This window comes from Quercus suber, unplaced genomic scaffold, assembly GCF_002906115.3.
Source record: "Quercus suber isolate HL8 unplaced genomic scaffold, Cork oak 2.0 scaffold_991, whole genome shotgun sequence".
Classification (NCBI taxonomy): Eukaryota; Viridiplantae; Streptophyta; class Magnoliopsida; order Fagales; family Fagaceae; genus Quercus; species Quercus suber.
In genome coordinates, this window is record NW_027070406.1 from 39966 (window position 1) to 61747 (window position 21782).

At 35.9% G+C, this 21782-nt stretch overlaps 3 protein-coding genes across 3 annotated transcripts; 2 read left to right on the forward strand and 1 right to left on the reverse strand.

The window, feature by feature from the left end:
• The first annotated feature begins 968 nt into the window (after positions 1 to 968).
• On the forward strand, positions 969 to 14558 carry LOC136065490 (serine/threonine-protein phosphatase 7 long form homolog). The gene is made up of 3 exons (XM_065768729.1): positions 969 to 1099; positions 13670 to 13781; positions 13881 to 14558. The coding sequence occupies exons 1-3, from the start codon at positions 969 to 971 to the stop codon at positions 14556 to 14558; spliced, it is 921 nt and encodes a 306-aa protein (XP_065624801.1).
• Positions 5983 to 21472, forward strand: LOC136065492 (serine/threonine-protein phosphatase 7 long form homolog). The gene is made up of 6 exons (XM_065768733.1): positions 5983 to 6045; positions 13670 to 13781; positions 13881 to 14647; positions 14795 to 14885; positions 14993 to 15385; positions 21109 to 21472. The coding sequence occupies exons 3-6, from the start codon at positions 14625 to 14627 to the stop codon at positions 21109 to 21111; spliced, it is 510 nt and encodes a 169-aa protein (XP_065624805.1). The 5' UTR covers positions 5983 to 6045; positions 13670 to 13781; positions 13881 to 14624; the 3' UTR covers positions 21112 to 21472.
• Positions 17035 to 20576, reverse strand: LOC112007580 (ADP-ribosylation factor GTPase-activating protein AGD12). Its single transcript, XM_065768734.1, has 4 exons — positions 20455 to 20576; positions 18426 to 18507; positions 18106 to 18181; positions 17035 to 17352 (listed from the first exon to the last, which is right to left on the reverse strand). The coding sequence occupies exons 1-4, from the start codon at positions 20504 to 20506 to the stop codon at positions 17071 to 17073; spliced, it is 492 nt and encodes a 163-aa protein (XP_065624806.1). The 5' UTR covers positions 20507 to 20576; the 3' UTR covers positions 17035 to 17070.
• Positions 21473 to 21782: the final 310 nt, after the last annotated feature.

A 21782-nucleotide genomic window follows, 5' to 3' on the forward strand; every position in this document is an offset into this window, starting at 1 on the left:
ACGAGAGGGGGTATTCCCGGGGGTTTGGATGTGGTACTGGTGGAAGGTTGTGTGGTGCCAAAAAGCCCTTGAACGAAACGTCGATACGGTTAAGACGTTCGTCTCCCTGGACTATCGCATTGCCGAACCGGTTGGAGGTCTTTTCGCCTCGCTTTGTACCCTAGGATGAGGGGAGCCGATCGGAGTTGTCCGTCCTCGCTTACGAAGATCTCGGACCGCAGCAAATAGTTAAGCGCAGCGAAATTGGTAAGGCTGAGCCGAGGAGATATGTTTCTTCTATCTGTTACAAGTCACAGCAGAGCTTTGTTAGAAACCAAAAAGCGGCAATACAGGAAGAATCAAAAACTGCTAAAAGACGAAGGTCCTGAGCCTATGGTTAGTGTGCCTAAGTCTAACGTGTCCCACCTGGCTCTCCTGCTCTGGTCAGACAGTGAGGGCCGTCATACCACACCCTCGAGATGATCACGTAGTCATCCTTCATCACTTTATTGGATTTGGGTAGGCAGGAAATGAGCCTAACAATGTCGGACCGGGACTTTAAATAATATCCCGCCCCTTGTTGGCTGTGGAACTCATACATGTGCACCACATCGTGCCAAGTGAGCCCCAATCCTAGGTGGCGGTTGAGGTCCTCAATGGCTCCTAAGATCCTAAACATGTTAGGCGCGCACTGCCAAGGGGTGATCCTATGGTTTATAAGGTAACTAGTGGTGATAGGGCCCATAGAAATCGTTATCCCCTCTTCTAGGAAGGCGATGAGAGGGATCACGACCTCCCCCGTTTCCCGATCAGTTAGTATTTTCTCTGAAGGGCAATACCTCACACCCACGTTTGGAGGTATGCGGTATGTGGCCCTAAACTTCTCTAACTGGGCAGGGCTGTCTACCAAATACTCTAGTTTACCCATCACTCAACGGACAAATGGAGGCACAACGTAGCAGTGAGGAAATGGTTGCTCAAACTGAAAAATGGATGGCCGAAGAGAAAACCGAAGGATTGAGATGATGAAAACTTACAGGAATTGGGTTAGAGACCGATCTCTGAACTCGCAGAAGATTCCTGAGGACTCTGGGAAGAAGCAAAATCGGCGATTGGAAGAGTTCTGAGCGTTTGTGTGCTTGTTCTTGTGGAATGGTCTGAAAGTTGCAAAGTGAGGAGAAATGTCCACCTCCGAGATTTTATACGAGGTCAAACGAAGAGGCAGAAGTTATTTCTCCCAAATCTCGGTGAAAAGCCTCGCCTGTTGGATCAATAGCCCACCGTTGGATGCAAAGGACAAGGTGTCCCTGGAGTAGTTAATGTAGCGCTTTGGGAACACGGAAAACAGCAGCAACAATGATGGAGCTCGCGCATCCATAACTACACAAGTGCCAGGCCGAATTTTTGTCCGTTTTCCAAGCCTGAACTCCATGACAGGTCAAAATCCCATTTTTTCTCTTCGGATGCGAGGGAAAAATTAAGATTTTGAGGGGCTATTGTGGGGGGGTAAAAGCCCAGAGCTACTTAATGGGCCGGGGCGCCCTGTTAAGGACTATTATATTTCCGAAGAGCAATAGGTGGTTGGAACGGCCCATCTGAAGGCAGGAGGTTCAGAAGTAAAGGGGAATGCCGTTCGAAGAGGTCACTGCTGGTCCGAGGGCGTCCTACTCCTCGGCCACAATTAGTCTTGATCAAACAAATGTGTGGAAGACCCGAATAACCTTCCTAACAATCTCAATGATAATGATAAGTTCTGAGTGGATCCAGAGATGATCAGAACTAAAGAAAAATATCTAAAGGAAAAGCTGCTACCACCGCATTTAATGCGCTGCAACAGCTTTTCTGGCCGCATTTATGTGGAGAAGACCCCTGAATAGTGCAACCTCAGCTACTGCCACTCACAAAGAACTAAAGTAGACACATGACGTGACATGCACTTGAATAGATGCGCGGATGAAGAACAGGTGAACGATGGAGATGATAGGAAGGGATGCTATATAAAGAAGAAGGGTCCCTGATAATGAAAAACGGAGAAAAGAGAGAAAATGGAGAAAAAGCTTTACTGTAGCTCTGAATACGGTAATCACTGCTCACTTAATAAAACATCTCTTCGGATATTCATTCATGGAGTTGTTCAAGCTTTAGTTCATGTTATCGTCACTGCACGTAACCTAGCCAACTATTCTGTGCTTCATAACCAGCCCAGCTCTTTCGCCCACTCTCTACAAATTCATTGTTCTGGGTTTGTTAGGCCTCTAACCCATATCCTTTGGGCTTGGGCTACAAAAACAGACCCTACACCTCCCAACCATTTGTTTAATCTAATGCATAGAAAATTTACACCTAATAAGGATAGGTTAGCAATCCGCGTCACACCCACCTTCTGCCTTTTCTTTGCTCATTTCTCTTTGCCTTTTAGCTACCCAACCAAAAAAAAAAAAAAACTCTCACACCATTGTTGTGTGGTGTTGACTTTGACATCAGTCCTGAAATTTATATTTGCTTGGTCATGCACTCATGATGTATGCTAAAAAATCATTATAAAATTTTTCTTTTTTTTTTTTCTAATTTTTTTTAGGTATCTGCTCCTTTTCTAAATTTGGATTGACTATGCGGATGGGTATTTTGCTTGTGGATGGTATATTTTGTTTCTTGAAATTCATTTTAAAGATATAAACTGTGACTCTTTCGGTTTCTTGTGGAAAATATTTGCATTTTTGGTTGCTTGAATTGTTACCACGCCTAGCAAGTTTAGCCCAAATTTTTAAGTTTATATGTTAAGGCCTTCCAAAATATTCTGGTGATGCTATTTTGGTTCTAAAGAATGTTTGAAATTTTGGTGATGTTATTTTTCATTTAATAAAAAAATTGAATTAAAAAAGAAGTTAATGTGTGTCAGAAAGAATAGTCTTGTCACTGAGTGGTCTTGTCTAGTAACTCTAGTCTTGCCAATTGCAATTTTTGAAATAAAATAAAATAAAATAAAAAATTCCGTATGGGTTACAATATTGCACCATGGTTTTAAAAACCGATACGGTCAAAGAACCGAAAAAAGAAGTAGTTACCGGTTTTATAGTCCGATCGAGGTCTGACCGATGGTCGAACCGATGATGTCATAAATATTTAATTAATAATTTTAAAATTATAAAAATAGTTAATAAAATATATAATAAGATTATTACATATAATAATATGTTAAAAATATATATAACATATTTTTAAAAAAATTATGTGAGTTTTTACATCTTACATGTAGAAAATAAAAATAACCAAATAAAAATAAACAATAACCAAAAATTATTTTCAAAAAATAACATTTAGTGACACCCTTCTTTTAGGTTTATTTATTTGTTTTTCCCTCAAAATGGTCTATATATTATGTATTTATTTATTTAAAAAAAAGAGTGAATTATGAGGTTGTTCACTTAATTAATTATTAAAACTATTATTTTTTATATCATAATTATCTTAATGAAATGTAAAAGGAATGGGAGAAACCCCAATTCACGTGAGTTGCTCACGCTTTCCCTAAGGTAAAAGTACAGCTTAAGACTAAGGAAAATTAAAGTTGTGGCTGTCATTGATTCTCAAAAAACAATTAAAAAAATGCGTGGCTCTCATTGCGTTATTGACTATTGTGTGCAGTGTGCACACTGAACAAGTAGCAGAGGCAGAGCACGGCATAACAGAGTTTTACAAACTGTGCAAACCAGTTTCTCTCTTACAAACTAAGAAGAAGCTCTCATAAGAAAAATGGATCAATTTAATTTCGTGTGTATTGCGGTCCTCCTCTCTCACATCCAAACAAAGTTTTTCAACCATCTCTTCCCTCTATCTGCGAAGATGTGTGCGTATCTGTGAAGATTTTCAACCATCTCTTCTTTGCCACTTGCGTTTTTTGGAAAAAAAAAATAAAAATAAAAATACCATATGGGTTAGTTACTTGTCTTGCCACATGCGTTTTTTTAAAAAGTTGCTGATGAATTCACTGCTGTTATTGTGCAAAATATTTATTTTTTTCTCTTTTGATCTCAACCACATACATCTTGTAACTCTCGTCTTATCTGAAATTATTGAGTTGTCCCTTACTCACCGACTCCCTCTAAGGAGATATCGTTGAACGAAATTGGTATTTAACCATAACTGTACAACTATACAGTTAGTTGGACCCGATTACGAAGTATATATATTAGTAACATCTCGAGTCTATCAGACTCGATTTTTACTTAAATAAATCGACTCTTTCAGGCTCGGTTTTCTTAAATTGACCTGGCCTACTGCCACGTGGAGTGCACGTGGAATTCGAGTCTTACAAAGTCGATTTCTGACCGAGCATCCACGTGGACTACACCTGGCGTTGATAATGACGTGGACGACACTTAGATCTCGAGGGTTAAAGACTCAGTTACCGAGTCTCAGAAATTCGATTTTTAGTTATGGTCACCTGTCTTGTCTGTTTCAGTTGGCATGTGTGAAGAATCAGAGAAATCAGAGACATTTTTTAAAAATAACGCCTCTCTCACAGTCTCTCATCTCTCCAGTGTCACCTCTTCAGTCTCACTCACAGAGCTCTCTCACCTCTCCAGTCTCACGGTCTCTCACTCACCCTCTCCCTCTCCCTCTCACTCTCACACTTCAGGGCCTCTCTCAGTCACCCTCTCCACCCTCAGTCACCCTCTTCTCTCACTCAATCTGCACTCAGTCACCCTCTTCGGCGAAGAGTTTGGTAAAGCCACAGCGAGGTGTACCGTCTCAGGCCTCTCCTCCTAAAGTTTGATAAAGTCCACCGAAGTAGAAAACTCTCACTCACAGAGCTTTGATCAGTCTACGCGGTCTGTGAAAACCAAAAAAAAAAAAAAGGTGAGAAACAATGTTTATATATAATGGGTTTCACCGTTTGGTTGCTGAGAAACAGTGGGTTTGTGGGTTCTGTTTTAAATTTCTAAAAAAGGACAAAACTTTATATTTGCTGAGGATTTAATTTTAGTGGGTTTGTGGGTTCTGTTTTGAGAAACTTTATATTTGTTGTTTGAGATTGAATTGGTTTGTGGAAATCGGATTATGTTGCTGGGTTTGTTTATATTTGCTGAGGATTTAATTTTAGTGCTTTGTTGGTTGTTCCTATGATGAGATGCAATTGTTCACAAGTCTATAGAAATTTTAGAAATTTTGATTGAGTTTATGTTTAATGGTGTGATGGTACTCTGTTTTAATCAAGAGAGAAAGCTGTAGTTATTTTTTGGGATTTTTTCTTCACCCGGTTTGTTTTTTTACATGGATGCTTAAATTGTGAATTTAAAATTGTGTAGAGGTCATAAAAATACAATATGTTGCTCTGCTCTGAAGTTCTCAGTTATTGATATGTGTTAAAAATAAGGCTGATTTTTCATTGTACTTATATGTGAAGGTTGATACTTCAAATTATAGTAAATTTAGGTTTTGGAGATTAAATTTGAAGAAGTGTTTCTTTATGCGATTGGGAAAAAAAAACTGACTTTTGTTTTGCACGGTACTAGAAACAATCACAGAAAAATACAATATGTTGCTCTGCTCTGAAGTTCTCAGTTATTGATATGTGTTAAAAATAAGGCTGATTTTTCATTGTACTTATATGTGAAGGTTGATACTTCAAATTATAGTAAATTTAGGTTTTGGAGATTAAATTTGAAGAAGTGTTTCTTTATGCGATTGGGAAAAAAAAACTGACTTTTGTTTTGCACGGTACTAGAAACAATCACAGGCAGCATAACTGATTTTTGTCAATGATTTTGGGGGCAGAGACAAGTTTTAGGGGTTCCTTTTTGCCTTGAACAAATCCAGCAGTTTTCTTCTAATGGGCTGCCCCAAACTTTTTAAATGCACAAAGTTATTACTAAAGTATAATTGGCTTGCTTAAAATTGGCCCTTCTTATAGAAAAGTCCAATACAGTTAATTGATAATGCTGTTTGAATTTTACTATTGAAAACTTATGATTTGTTCCAATCACATTCACTATTCTTTTGCAGGTTGGGCCAATCACATTTCAGACCAACTTTCAGCCACATCTTGTCTAGACATTTCATCAGGTTGGGCTGCTCTCATCTTAATCCTTTATTTATTTATTTTTTATTTCATAAATATGCTTATCTTAATCCATGCTTATAGTAATAAAATTAATATGTATGCCTCATTTTTCAGTTATGAAAGTGGTAAACAGGCTATATGTAGGTCTGATGGTAAAATAGGTTGTGATATGTTTTAGTTATAAGGTTTTAGTACAAATGTTAAATCAGGGATTGGAAAAGTTTTCGTACAAAAATTCCAAAGCTGTAGGCCATTGCGATAGAAAGTCAAATGGAGCAGATCGATCATGCTCTCAAAGAACCTTGGACATCCTGTTGGAAAAAGAATAAAAGAAAAAAATAAAAATAAAGTCTTTGCATTCCTTGCAGACTTTGATTGGCAAATTGTGCTTGAAGGTTTTGTAAGAGTGGGTTGGATTTTATTAGGGAACTATGTTTTTCCTATGTAGTATGTACAGTTTAATAATATTGTCATTTAACCTATCTTTGAAAATGAATTTCAGAATAACTACCTTAGGGAAATAGTTGGCTGGAATAGCCAGAGTAGTGTGCTCAAGAAACACTCCAAGAACAGTCAGACTTCAACAGAGACAAACAACAAGCAGTTGATTGACACCATCTACTGCTTTTAGAAGATTTCAGAGCATAGTGTGGGTTTCAAAGAATAGTGTGGGTGGTAGTGGGGAAAGAGATTTGTGGGTTTCAGGGTAATCCGACAAACCAAACCCGCTCTTGTCAAAACTGGCGAGGCAGAGCAATGGCTGTGCGGGAGGCACAGTTGGGGTTGAGAGGAACGTCAGGGAGAGGGAGGTAGAGAGAGAAAAACCCCTAGTGGAAGTGAGAGAGTGAAAGAAAAATAAGAGAGGAGAGAGAGTTTTTTTGAAATCATTTGGGTAAACTGTTGCTAAGTGAAACTTGAAAAGAGAAGAGAAATAGATGGACACGTGGATTGCCAGCTTGGACAGATAACGTGTCAATATTTTGAGCATTAGATTTAATTAATGGCTGATATTAAAGCTATTGCACCCAATGCAATACCCTAGGTATTGCACGGGATATGAATCCGGTAATTTTTTAATTAAGTCAGTACTTCATCTGCAAAGAACAGCTCAACCCCTCTAGAGTCTAGACCTCCCATTCCATGCACTCCAGCTCACACACACATAAGGATCAAATTTGGATTTTTGACCAACTTATAATGGACTGTCATGTCGCAACCATCCTATCCTTGTAGTAATCAAACCGGGACAAAGATTTTTTGTAATGACGTTTGGCTAGTGAGGACAACTCTTCACTTCAACTCAGCCTAGCTAATTTAACTTCTTAATTAGACATTAACATTAATGACTAAAACTAGACATGGACCACTATTTTGATCATCAACAAACTTAATGGTGGACTGTCAAAGACTCATTACCTTACTGTTATAATTATATCAGTCATAATCTGTGGCGGAGAAGCCACCAAGGGGCAGTTAAGTTGATTTAATACATATACACAGAGAGTTTCTAGTATTTGCAATTCACGTTTCTTCTATAATCGTCAACAACCTACAATCTTATTTCAACTCCTAACTTGATTCGCAACAAACAAACAAAAAAAAATTATAGCTGTGAGTGAATTTTACTTCAACTCCTAACTTGATTCTCTACAAACAAACAAAAAAAAAAATTATAGCCATGAGAGAATTTTTTTTAGGTACAGTGTTGATAAATCCATGACAATGTTAGTTTGTTTGAGTTGTAATGTAGTTATTCAAGTGCAAGACCAAGTCCAAGATTCAGCTCAAGTTAATTAAGGTAGTCTCAAATTTCTCTACAATCTCTCAATCCACTCTAGCTAGGTCAATCGATCAACTCTCGACCAAGTCTCCATCATTTGAGAATTGAAAATTCTAAACAAATCCATTAAGTCAGCTGTTTAAGTGGGATTTAGTACCCTAGATGCAAAACTATATAAGTGTACAAAAGTGTCCATTAGCGGCTCCACATGCAAGCCAGGGTGGTGACCACCCTGATTGCACCTGACTTGCAAAAAAATTGATATATACACACTTGCTAAAAAAAATATTATATGCTAAACTAATTTATTGTGAACACCCTGACTTGAGAATTACAAAAATTTTTGTTCAATAAAAATAAGAGTAATGCTACATTCACAACTTTTTTTACAATAATTTCACAACAAATTCAATGTAGTAAGCTGTTACTAATTCTAATTTGACCCAAATGCCGATATTATTTTTTTTACCAACCAATAACAGTTTTTTACATAAGATTTGTTGAAAAATTTTGTGGACGTAACATTACTCCAAAATTAATTCTTCCCCCCTCCCCCCACCCCCCCCCCCCCCCCCCCCCACCAAAAAAACATATTCTTAATACCTTTTATAAATTAAAAAAAAATTAAATAACAACAATAAATATTAGCCCAAATAACAACAAACATAAACCAAACAAAAATTAGACAAGACCAAACAATAACAAGTGAACAAATTGTTCAGCAAAAAGCCTATTATAAAACAAAAAGATAAAAATTGCTAATCATTTAAATTTGTAGATCATTCAACCTATTCAATAAAATAATTTCTAATTTCATTTTTCCTTAAAAAATAATACTAAGAAAAATATTGTGGTTGTGAGTTCTCTTTTATGGTGATGATAATTATACTCTTTTTGGCTTTGCAATCACAACAATTTTGCTCTCCTTAGTGACTTGACTTGCAATTGTAGCAAATATTCAAGTTATCACTTTATTAGATTTTTTATAATATAAATTTCTTGGTGACCACTTTAAAAAGAATTCCTAGAGCTGCCTCTATAAGTGTCAACTAAAAAAAGATTTTTGGAGACATCAATAGAAACCCTAAAATTTTGAATTCACCACTATCATGAGATAATCAAGTGAATTTAAAAATTGGTTGTTCGCATGAGTGATCAAGGCTAAAGCAATAACAACTTTAGTGTGTTACATGCTTATAGCAGAGAAGAATTTTTCAAGGCAATTCTTGAAATCATAGATAAGATTCGTGTCAAGAACTTCAAATTAGAAGAGTTCAATTGAATTAGAGTAGTATGTGTTCACATCTATAAGTTCTACTATAATTAGCAATTATTAGAAATAAGGGTTTGTTTATTTAAATTGTAAAACTTCAATTCTAATAATGGAATTTTCTTTAGGGTTGGTGGTAAACCTCGAAGTGTTTTTTTTTTTTCTTTTGAATTAGTCCATTGGTTTTTCACTTCATCAACAAATCATTGGTGCTATTTACTCTAGAGTAGTGTGTGTTCACATCTATAAGTTCTACTATAATTAGCAATTGGAAATAAGGGTTTGTTTATTTTAATTGTAAAACTTCAATTCTAATAATGAAATTTTCTTTAGGGTTGGTGGTAACCCTTGAAGTTTTTTTTTTTTTCCTTTAGATTAGTCCATTAATTTCACTTCATCAACAAGTCACTGGTGTTATTTACTCTACTATGCATTTCTTTATTTTTGTGATTTGTTTACTGTGGCTAGTTAACTGGAATTCCATTGAACATCATAATTGGTTAACCTAATAAAGTTCGTTGAATTCTGCTAAAATCAATCATTGAGGTCTAAACAATCCTATCAATAAAGTACTTTTCCATTGATAGCTGTTGGGAAGCGGCTAGCTAGCTGAAACAAATGTTAATGATGAAGAAATATGTAAATGTATAAATGCTTCTCTCTTCCATCATGGGGGAACAACAAATTTTCTTCCTCTTTTCTTGATTGGATGGAACACAGGAGAGATTAAGTGTGTATATAATTTATAAGCATAATTTAATACAATTACTTTAAGTATTCTAGCGATTAAGTGTGCGTGATCTTAAAGTTTTTCTCTCATGTTTCAAATTTGACTCTGATTCTTCCAAATGATTTTGTTATAAATTCCGAGTTATTTGATTGGCCCATGACCTACCCCACTGCGCTAGTAGGACTATGCTACTCATGTACCTCAACAATATTGGGTTGGGCCGACAATTAGCCTGGTGAGCCAGTAGGGTACTAGGCTAGGCTATGAGCTATTATAGGTGACCCTTACTTGAAAACAATTAGATATCATTCAAAGAGAAGATCCAACCCCGCAAAATTATGGTGAAGAAGCTTATATATGTGAGGAGTTTCATGAGTTTCTTTATAGAGGAGCAATTTTGGAAATACAAAACCAAAATTCTCTAGTTAACAGGCCCAAAATTCAGAAGTATAAAATAGGAAAAATAAAATAAAAGAGTCATATATAGATAAAATGAGGAGAAATAATATTTAAGAACTAAAAATATACCATTGTGCACCTTTGGTGCTATAATCATTTTGCAAGTATAATGCCAGCTGCTTGTTTATTGGTTTCCTTGTATGGCTAACTGCCCCTTTACATAGATGCGTTGTTTAGATTAGTAAGGTCCAATGCTAAAATACCACTTCTCTTAACTGCCTTTGGGCCTTAAAAGAGGGCATGCTTCAGCCATGTTATGGACCTTATGGCTGCTTTGGCTGCTGCATTTTTTTTTGATAACTAATAGTGTTATATTAAATACCAAAAAAGAGCATACAGGAAGTATACCAAGAGAAAAATTAAATTAAAGCATGAAAATGAAACATAGAATGGAATGTAGGTGTGTTGTAAGAGTGGTTATGTAAAATAAAAAAAGTGATTTTTGTGATGCAAAATGCATTTTTTTTTATGCATAAGCGGATGGGAATGCCCTAAAGCATAAGAACTGTAGGAACTCCATCAAAGAGTATTGTATAGGAGTAGAACAGTATGACATTCAAAGAGTGTATTCAAAAAGAGAAACTTGAGATTTGGAAAAGATAGTTTGTTCCCCTCAAACGTGTGTCGATTTTGTTCCATCTGGTTGCGCCACATTAGACAAACTGGAACTGCCCTTTAGAGTTTCACACTTTTGCTGCTTAATTATAAGCCTCTGAAGAGGAGTATTGGTTGAGAATATAAATGTAAATCGAATCTATAATGCTTAAATGGGTTATTCATCAATCATCATCAAATACTTAATAGTAAAGCTCTCAATTGGCCTGTAACAGTTCGTGCCGGGCATAAATTTTGACCTAATCAGTAAATCTTCTAAAATGGTTTTGGTGGCCATTAGTATCATTGTGTGCCCATACTATCAAAAATAGCCTACTGTTTAGTACTGGGGAACAAAAGCGTGGAACCACGTAATATTTGACTGTAGGGGATTGTCAGTTAGAACATCTAATGAAATAGTACCATGCCAGTTTATCTGGTCATCTAATCTTCATCAGATTTTTTTTGGCTCTTGCATGTCACAACTCACTTGTACTGATGCCATAGAGAAATTCTTCTTAGTGGCCAGTGCTAATGCTCATATGACATGCCACAGAAGCTCAAAAAAACATGTCCATGTAACTCTAGTGGCCAGTGCTAAGAAATTCTTCTTAGTGGCCAGTTTATTTTCACTAATATTTATGATCTTACTTTACATGTGAAGTTTAATTAATCTATGTATTGCAGGAGTATACTGCAGTTTGTATTATTTTTTAGGCCTATTCTCTATAAATTTTGGCTTTGCTGGTTAATTGAAGAGCAGCGAACCCTCCTAAATTTCCCATTTTAGTCGGACAAAAGGACAAATATGAACCAAACTTAATTTTCACCTCTGGCTTAAAAAAAAATAAATAAAAAAAAATAAAAAAAAAACCAATGCATCTGGCATTTAGTTTTATTTTTTATTTTTTTTATCACTCGTATGGCATCTAGATTTTGTTTTGATCAGTCATATAGCATTTAGATATATATGGAAGAGTAGTATAACCAAGACCAACTGTTCATAATGGGCTACCACTTGCAAGAACTTTGTTTATTGGGTTAAAATATTTTTTTCTTCCTTGAAATATAGTTCAGGTTTTATTTTTAAAAAAATTTCTATATCCATCCATTCAAATTTAGAATATTCTATATTTTTTTCCTTCTTTCCACTCCCGTTAAGTTTTTTGCTGAGATGTCTAATGAAAGAGACAAAAATAGAATTTGGACAATATTTTAGGGATAAAAATAGAACATAAACTGTATCTTTTCATTTGTAAAATATAGGCTAAGTGCTATATTGGTCCCTAAAAGATGCATTCTGTCAGACACACCAACCAAAATCTTAATGAAAGTGGATGAAAGAACAAAATGGGGAACATTTTAAATTTTCAGAGACTGAAATAGAAAATTTTAAAATTTAGGGAAGAAATAGAACATGGACTTTCAGGGATGAAAAGAATATTTTTGGCTATTAATTTTCATTGGTCATTTACCACTACACCATTCTCCACTAGAAATTCTGTTTCACTTAGAAAATACTTGCACATCATGGTGAGTAATTAGCAAAACAGGGAATCAGCATGGTTCGCAATCTTGAAAAAGGTGAATAAAGTGAAAAATGTAGAGCATTATGCCTTAAGGAAGGGAATAGGAATACAAATAAGGACTGAAGGTTATGTAGGGAGAAGACATTGGAGGAAGAGATAGGAAGAAGCATATCTGTTCCACATAGAAAATACTTGCACATCATGGTGAGCAATTAGCACAACAGGGAATCAGCATGTGCAATTTTTTGTTTCCCCAATTGTATGAACACTCTCACTCGTTCAAAGCTATAGTTGTCATTCTTTATAAAAATAAAAACAAACAGGTTTTTTTTTATATATGTTGAAATCATCCAAGGCTATGCTCATACAAGTATAACTCTATGAAAGAGCAAATTCAAGGAAGAAATCATCCAAATTGTGCATAGTGACGTATGAAGGAGTCTGCCAACATATGGCATACTTTTGTTCTAACTTAGAAGTTGATGAAATATGAACTGAAACATGTTGATTCAAAAATGAATTTTTTATTGTTACCACCCTCAAGTCAAATCCCTAAAATTATAAAAATACTAATAATGATTGAATGCACAAACTAGGTGTTACCAAGTTAGTTCTAATATTACATGTTATGATTTGAAAATAATTAGTCACATTTGCTTTCGAGGCAAGTTTCGCTCCTTGAGCTTGTTGGGTAATGGTTACCTAACCAACCTGATTTTTAAAAAAAATATATGTAATTGGGCAGCGTGTGTGTTAATATTTGTATGTGTTTTGAATTTTCCTTTATTGATGAAGGAATAGGATCATTCAATTTATATCTCAGAAGAAGCATGTGATTCAGTACTATAGTACCACTCACTTTTGATTGCATAACACACACTTACTGTTACTCACTATGTTTCATTTCAGTATCATGTGTTAATGAGTCTTCATGCGAAAGATATCTTAAGTTAGTGCAATGTTAATACCCCAAGCAACTTAATATATATACATCCTTTAAGTTAGTGATGCGGCAATTCATTTAGAGAAAAGTAGAATTAAATATGTGGACGTAGGCACATTGTGCAAATCCTCGTGTCTATATATTTCTTCTCTTTTCTTTAATCTTGCCTAAATGGGTTTATTTTCGCAACAATCATCTTTAATAGAGAACTGATAAATAATCAAGAGTAGAATTTATTTTTTTAGAATCTTTCTTACATTGTTTTTGTTTTTGTTCTGAACAATATCTATTACATGCTAACTGCTTATCATTTTTGTGCAGTATGGCTGCTGCAAATACTGGACAGATTAACCATGCAGAGCCTGGTCCCATTGACAACTTGGTGTTGACACAACAGGCCAACCATCGGTCCGAAGCTATTTGGAATAGGCAGGTAAAACGCAACAGTCAATCTTTAACTAATGTACACCAATTTAATTTATACAATGTACATGCTTTGGCATATATTAATCCATTATTCTGTTCTGTGCAGGATCCAGGAACCCTTACCTGCCGTAGCCGTAGTAAAGAGTTCTCCAATCGAGAGCCAATGGTGGACGATCGAGTCGTTAACATCATTAAGGCACTTGGTTTGGAGGGACTCCTCTGGCTCCCGGGTAGAGAGATTGACCATGGCCTGATAACGGCCTTAGTGGAGCGATGGCGGCCCGAGACTCACATATTCCACATGCCGCATGGTGAGGTCAGCATCACATTGCAAGACGTAGAGGTTCTTATCGGGCTTCCTGTTGATGGTGCTGCTATAACAGGGAGCACACAAAAAACCTGGACTACAGTTTGCTGGGATTTCCTTGGGTTTGAACCTGTAAATCAAAACCAGCATAAGCAACTCAATGGTCAGAGGATTCTCATCAGCCGACTCTTGGAGCAAGTTGCTGAACCATTGCCGCCTAATGCTGAAGAGGATCAGCTGCATAAGTACACACGCTGCTACATCCTAGCGCTATTAGGGGACACAATATTCGGTGACAAATCCGGCGATAGGGTGCATCTAATGTGGGTACAGCTATTGGAAGACCTTCGCAACCCACAAGTGTACAGTTGGGGAAGTGCTTGCCTTGCATGGATGTACCGAGAGTTATGCAGGGCAAGCGATAGGGACACCAATCAGATCGGTGGGTGTTTATTGTTGGTCCAGTATTGGGCATGAGCCAGGTTCCCTTATTTGTGCCCGGCAATTGAGCGTGGCCCGCCAGTGGGTGCTTACGGTCCTCTAATGCGTGCTCCACTATCCCTAAAGTAAGTCTCTATTGAATCCCATCCTCAATTGAGTAAAATCCTATAAGATTATCTTACTTGTTAATGTGTCTACATTATAGTTTTAATCATAACATTATCTTCGTAGGAAAGTTATAGATATTGATCTCTTGTTCTTGATTATTGTAGGTGGTTGTGGGTCCCAAACAAGAAAAATAGGCCCGCCAACATCTTTAGGGACAGGTATCGCGAGCAAATAGCTTCAATGTTGCCAGACCAGGTATGAGAATGCCCTATTTTACACTTTTAGGAACAATCTTATAGGTTTGGTGAATTTTGAAATATAAAGCTTAATGTGTTGTGTACTTGTGTTGTTTGCTGTTGTAGGTGGTGTGGCAGCCATATGAAGCTGAGTTTGAGAACCTTCCGCCGTGGTGCGTTGCAGGGAAGGCCGTGTGGACGGCAACAGTGCCGCTTGTATGTTTCCACTTAATAGAGAAACATACGCCGGATCGTGTCGTTCGTCAGTTTGGGATGATCCAAAATATTCCCCAGGCTGTTGACACTAATACAGTCCTACATAAAATTGATTTGAGGGGGAAGGTCGGTGTGGATTGGATGCAGAAACATGCTGTGCATATAGGCCACTGGGGTGATCGCCTTCAGTGGCGTTTTGAAGTAGTGCTTGGTGAGATGCCTCCACACCACGAGTACTTCGGCTGGTTCAACAGGGTAACTCGGAGGTTCATCGATAGGCCTGGTGCTAAATTGACTATGCTGGTAAGTTCTCCAAGTCTTCTACATCGTACCGTACTTCTTAGCATGAAACCACTGTTTCTTTCTTGTTCATAACCTATTTTGTTTATATTGTCTATATGTTTAGATCTAAAATAGCTCAATGTAATTTCTAGATCTAGGATTATCTTTTGGCTAAATTGATTCATAGATCTACTATTTTACATCATAAAAATTGTTACTTTGCAATAAAAAAAACGTTGCATAGAGGAATTAAACTTTATAGCTGAAAATTTATGGATCAAAAAGCATGGGAAGAGCTCAACTTTGGGAAAATTAAATCCATAATGGAATAGAAAGAAAAATTACTTGAAATGGTCATGAAGAGCAAGGAATAGACAAGCTTACCAACTTCAAGGGTCCAAATTGCTGAGGAACAGACAGCATGAGTTCCTCATTCCAGACTGGATTCAAGTTGCTCTTTATTATAGTTGTCTGAACAGTCTAATAGCATTAACACCACTTATTATCATTAGGGAAAAAAAATCATCAACCTGTGAGCTATGCATTTTGAATAATGAATACATCAAAATGAAGATATGTGTTCTGCCGTTTTAGCAGGAATTTTAACCATTATCGACCTAATATGACTTCTAATATCAGAAAGTTCTCAACAACACCACCAAACACAGACAACACAAGTAAGCCTTAATCCCAACTAAATGGGGTCGGCTACATGAGTCCATGGATGCACTCAACTCCATCTAGGGCCACACCAGCAATTAACTGTCTAAAAATCATGTACACACATGCAAATACATTTGTGTGTGTATGTTGTATTTATGTTCAAAAACTAATCAACAAAACCTGAGTAGACTTTACAATTTTATGTTCCAAGGGTTGGCTTGTTCACCCAATACCCCAAAGATAAAAGTGAAAAAGGAACAGTGACTAACCTGCTGCCCAAGAGTCAATATAACGTAAGGATCACTTGTCATCATATCTCTGATAGCTAAATTTGTGCCTTTTATCACTTTGACCTTCAATAGTCCAATAAATTCTACCATTCCTTCCTGGTACAATTTTTAGGATCAGATAAACTAAAGTTACTCACACAATTTAAAAATTGTCACATCAGACACCTGCCCACTAGAAATTTCATATAATTTGGATACTGACTAAGCCTGGAATTATGGTCCCCATACAAGTTTATCGGACTAATCCTTCTCTTCCTAACGACTTGAATTTACACCTTTGAATTTAAGTCAACAACTGCAGGAAGAAGAAAAGGTTAAGAAAGTTACCGAATTATGAGAAGAATTTGACCGAAAACTATCCATAAGCTTTCTACAAAAACTTGACTTGAGAGAGCCTTTCTCAGAAGGAAGTGACACAATCCGCAGGCTAGGTTTCAAAAATTCTTGAAGCTCATATTTAGCCCTACAAGGAAGAAAGTAATTAAGTGAATAACACCCTAAGAGCCTGTGATATGCACAAAAATTGAACATGCTCATCCAACCTGCCATATTAGTAATTAACTGTAGAATCATGAAAGTCTAATGGTATTAAAAAAAAAAAAAAAAAAAAAGAGTATGAACAGGACAAGGCAGTACAAAGCCATATTAGTAATTAACTGTAGAATCATGAAAGTCTAATGGTATTAAAAAAAAAAAAAAAAAAAAAGAGTATGAACAGGACAAGGCAGTACAATGGTAGGATAAGTAGGATGGTTATGGTAAATCCATCCAAGTGCCTTGCCCACCTAGTACAGGGCAACCAAACACACAGAGATGTCTCAGAAAAGTGTCACACGGATGTATGCTTAAAAAATTATAAATCATGTCTAACCGGATGAATTTTGCATGCAGCTCATGACTGGCATCTGGTCCAGGCTTTTCATATCCTCCAGGGACAAAGGCCTCATAAATTGCATTAGCAGAAGAATTTCCTCCGACCTCAACCATCGATTCAATTTCATCATCAGACCATTCATCCAATGTCACAGACAAAACCTAAAAATACCAAATTAATTTCGTTCAGAGAAAAGTATGTTTATGTGCATGTGTGGGACTTAGGAGAGAATAAAAAAACTTGAGAACCAATAAAAGAACATGTTACCCATTATTGAATAAAGACTGAACTTGCCTATAAGACTTGACAAAGTGGCTAAATATATTCATCAAATTGGAAATTATCAACATAAAAATAAAAACTAAGCAATCAGAAGCAAGTAGATTCCACCACATAGAATAATCATAACTATCAACCATTTAGTTAGAAATAACTTAAATGTTTTTCTGAACTGGTAGAAATGCTACATTAATGGGAAAAAAAATTCAAGGTGGTTAATCCCTCCTAAATTAACAAAATATAAGAAAATGTAAAGCAAGGTAGATTTGTTTGGTAGGAGAAACAAAAATAACCATCCTACAAAACTTTTATTTCCTTGATCTCTATTTGTTTTCACATGCATGGACAATTTAAGCTTAGTAAAGAAAAAAAAAAAATTAACCATGACCATTCAATGAACCCTTAAAAAGTGTTCAGGGTGTGGGTCAATGATTAGACTCTGGGTTGACCCAGGTTGACCAATGGCATTAGCATGATGCCAAAAATCTCTCCTTAGTTAATTAAACTACAATGTGCAATAAGTTCATACGTCCAGTAGATATCATATCACATGTGGCTACAGGCAACTAGTTGCCTTTTATGTTTTATAATTATTGTGAGAACAATACAGTAAAAGGTGATTTGGGAGCAATTACCTTTGATATATGGGTACCAAGGCTCTTGTGCACACCACAACATTTCAAGCATATAAAAACTCCAATATTTGCTGACCTGAAAATGAATTTATAACCAATTCCTCAACAAAAGAAGATGATAAAGCAAAAAAAAAAAAAAGTGTTTCATGACTTCGAATCATTCTTTGACTTGCACAATTCATGCACACAATGTCGATTAAAAGATCACACACAAAATCCTCACCTTTTAATGCTTATTCTCAAGCATGAAATATCAGTTGTGACAATACACACATGACATGCATGGTTAACAAACAAATGTGTCAAAGTGGAGAACTTACGCCCATTTAGGATCTGGGGCACCACAATCAGCACAATAACAATTATCTTTTTGAAGCAATAAATCTTTTAATCTTTTTTTACCTGTACAATAAAATATAAATAATAAGCAAGTTGTACAAAAAGATATTTGATGCAGTCATGGAAGATTAGTTTGTTGCTACATTGGAATTTTTTTTCCATTTCAGATTTATTTTATTTGGTCAATATGTGAAGTACAATTGAAGCAAAGGCCACATAGTTTAAAAGGTCTAGTTATATGTATTGTAGGGTTAAAAACAATTTTTAAGTTGGACTTTTATTTTATAAGCAATAGTTAGTTTTGCATGTACGGATGAAACTGTAAATTTGTAAATCCTGCAAATTTGGGTAATTTATTGAGTACAGAATTATCTAGGAGATTGTAAGTATTTTAGGTTTATTACATTGAATAAAAGTTATTTTTTACTAACTTATTGACTAGTAGGACTAGGAGATCTAATTCTGTTTGGAAAACTTAACCTCTAGGGTCTATATAAGAGTGTCATTGTACTCAAATCAGAGATGGAGTTGAATAATAAGAATTGATGATTTAGTTATGAAAGACACGCATATCCTAGCGTGATTTTTCTCCTTATTTCCTTTCTTCTCTTTCTCCTTCTCATTTTCATGACTATTCATAGTTACTATTCAGATAGCCCCGAACATAATAAATTTGTCTCCACTTCTTCTTCCTTACAACCACAAAGCAAGCCCTTCCTCTTACCTAATAAAACCCTGAAACTCCATATACTTTCTCTATCAAATAGCCATCAAATAACTCATCAAACTTTCCTTTAAATCTCAAACACAACCACTACCTAGAATTTCGAGCAACTTAGTTGCATCAAGGAATGGCATTCTTGCCTTTTTCCGCATCATCATGCTCTAGTCAAGGAGCACTAGATTTTTATTCTACCACTCTTAACCCTAGATCCACTAATTCTCCACAAGCACACATAGATAGATTCCCTAATTTGTCCTCATCTTTTCCAGATATTTTCATGTTTTCTTCTAAAAAGGCTTATGAGCTAATATCATACCAAAAACACAATAAGGAGGGGTAGTTGCATACAAAGCCTTAAAAACTTAATTGAAAATATGTATAATGAAACAAAACATTAGCTACAGATTAGCCATCAGAATAGACTAGGAAGTATAAAATCTTTCAATTTATCAGAATTTTAATTTTCAACAGGAGAACAGAAGATGTACTAATGTGCACTAGTCTAGTGGCTGGTTCTTAAATAAAAGCTTTCTTATCAAAAAAACAGAAGATGTACTAAAAACTTGGTTTGTATCGAAGCTGATTTCCATGGAAATGGTACAAAAGAGGTGGCAAAAAAGAAAAGAAATTATAGGAGGAAAATAAAATTATCAGTCACTCCTTCCTCTATAAGAGTACAACACCCTCAGTCAACAGCATTTAATTTAAAATTGTCAACTAGTAGCATAAAAATCCACCCCATGCTACACTCAGAGGCCCCTACATAGGTTTAATTATTTTTCATTTTTCAGGTGCTTGTCACTCTTGCTCTTTTCCCTTTTTTCTACCTCCTTTTTGCATTTTGTGGATGAGTGACTGAAACTTGGTCATTGAGGAACTTCTTCAAATCATCAAAAACTGCAATTGTGTGAGCTACCACTCTACTATTATACAATCGACGTGCATATACTGATACAAAGATGCAATCATTACCATTGTAATGAGATATGAAAGTGCCAATACTCAAGCATATCTATGCTCAACAAGTCAAAATAATTAAAAATTTATAACTCCAGTGAATTGTACACCCTGTGTTGGGTGGAGGGGGGGAAAAAAGAAAAAGGAAAACACATACACTGACATGATCCCAACAATTTCTGAAATAGATGTTACAGTACTCACTAATTCCCTACAGTTACTGAAATAGATGTTACAGTTTAAAGGATGCATTACTTAGTATTGCTAAGGCTATCCAATCACTTAGAGCCCACTGATGATAGTAAAACACTAGAAAGTATTACAGATACCTGAAGCAGGCTTCCCAAAATCCAGTGATTTGTTAGTCATTGCTCTGCTCATAACTCACAATCATCCAACTTAACCTAGCTCTTCCAAATAGCCTGGACAGCATGACCGAAAAAAGGAAAAGGAAAAGAACCCATATCAGAAAAAAGAACCCATGTTAATTCTCAAAATTATAACTTTTTCAACAATCAATCAATAATTAATCTGGATAAAACAGGATTAGCAGATTAGAATAACACAAACCTCCAAATAAACTTATTTCTAGATTTGATTTTCTACAATTCAAATCCATTTTCTTCAATTAATTTTCTGCATGTTTTCAAATCTCGAAATCCTTTTTGTAAATTAATCTAGTTTTAAAACAGATCTATGGAATACTTTTCAGTTCAAAGATTAATCTTAGATCTAAAAAGCCTAGCAAATGAATTACATGAATTTGAAATGCATGCAATATTGAAATTCAAAGTCAACATGAATGTGTGTTTTTTACAATTTAAGCCTTGTGGACATGTGATTGGTCATGTTTAGTCTAGAAGATTGGTTTTTACCAAATGAGGTGGGTGTTTAATACCTTAACATTTTGTAACTTAATCCCTTAGCCTAGATTTTGGGTTGTAGATCAGTTTGTTGTCTAATGTAATTTTTCGTTTTGATAGTGATGTCGCGGAAGCCTGAAGAGAAACACACACGATGCTCTCTTGATGGAACAGAAACTAAACTGTTAGTTTCTGGTAGCAAACCTCGAATCCACGAGGGGTTTCCCTGAATCCACAAGGAGATAAAACTGGAATCCACCAGAAGAAATTTGACAAAAAAAGTCTGTGTTTATTGATAATAATCTAATTTGCCTCTGACGGCTACAAAAAATATAAATACTAAGCAAAAAATGTTTAAAACCCTAATTCGCACTAATTAAGCGATTAGGTGGCAAAATTACCGAATTTTACCAAAAATGGCAAAATTGAGTTAAACGCAGAATCATAAACTACTGACCTTAAGGGTTGTCCCAAAACAGACGGGACCTTATTCTGACTTTTAAACTAAAAGTTATTAAGGAAAAACAAATAATACTATAAATAGCAAAAACATTGTTTTCGGGGCCTTAACGAAGGAATTTGCCTAAAATTTGGTGACATTCATAAAATGAATCTGGATCAGAACGCCGTTTCCCTTCAACCTGCCAAATTTCATGCAATTCCGACACTGTTACCTCTGATGGCCCCTACTGGCACCCCCCTTTGATCTTGCGTTGTGACTTCCTGCGCTCTTGCTGCTCCAAGAAGGCATGTGCTGTCTGTTCTACATCAGATAGATTGTAACTAAGAAGCAA

Coding starts and splice junctions, on each gene's coding strand:
- LOC136065490 (XM_065768729.1), top strand. CDS start 969: ATGGATGGCCGAAGAGAAAACCGAAGGATTGAGATGATGAAAACTTAC. Junction 1,100..13,669: donor CAAAATCGGCGATTGGAAGA/GTTCTGAGCGTT, acceptor ATTTTTGTGCAG/TATGGCTGCTGCAAATACTG. Junction 13,782..13,880: donor AAGCTATTTGGAATAGGCAG/GTAAAACGCAAC, acceptor TGTTCTGTGCAG/GATCCAGGAACCCTTACCTG.
- LOC136065492 (XM_065768733.1), top strand. CDS start 14,625: ATGCGTGCTCCACTATCCCTAAA. Junction 14,648..14,794: donor CGTGCTCCACTATCCCTAAA/GTAAGTCTCTAT, acceptor TGATTATTGTAG/GTGGTTGTGGGTCCCAAACA. Junction 14,886..14,992: donor CTTCAATGTTGCCAGACCAG/GTATGAGAATGC, acceptor TTGCTGTTGTAG/GTGGTGTGGCAGCCATATGA.
- LOC112007580 (XM_065768734.1), bottom strand. CDS start 20,506: ATGAGCAGAGCAATGACTAACAAATCACTGGATTTTGGGAAGCCTGCT. Junction 18,182..18,425: donor GCCCCAGATCCTAAATGGGC/GTAAGTTCTCCA, acceptor ATTCATTTTCAG/GTCAGCAAATATTGGAGTTT. Junction 17,353..18,105: donor TTGGTACCCATATATCAAAG/GTAATTGCTCCC, acceptor TGGTATTTTTAG/GTTTTGTCTGTGACATTGGA.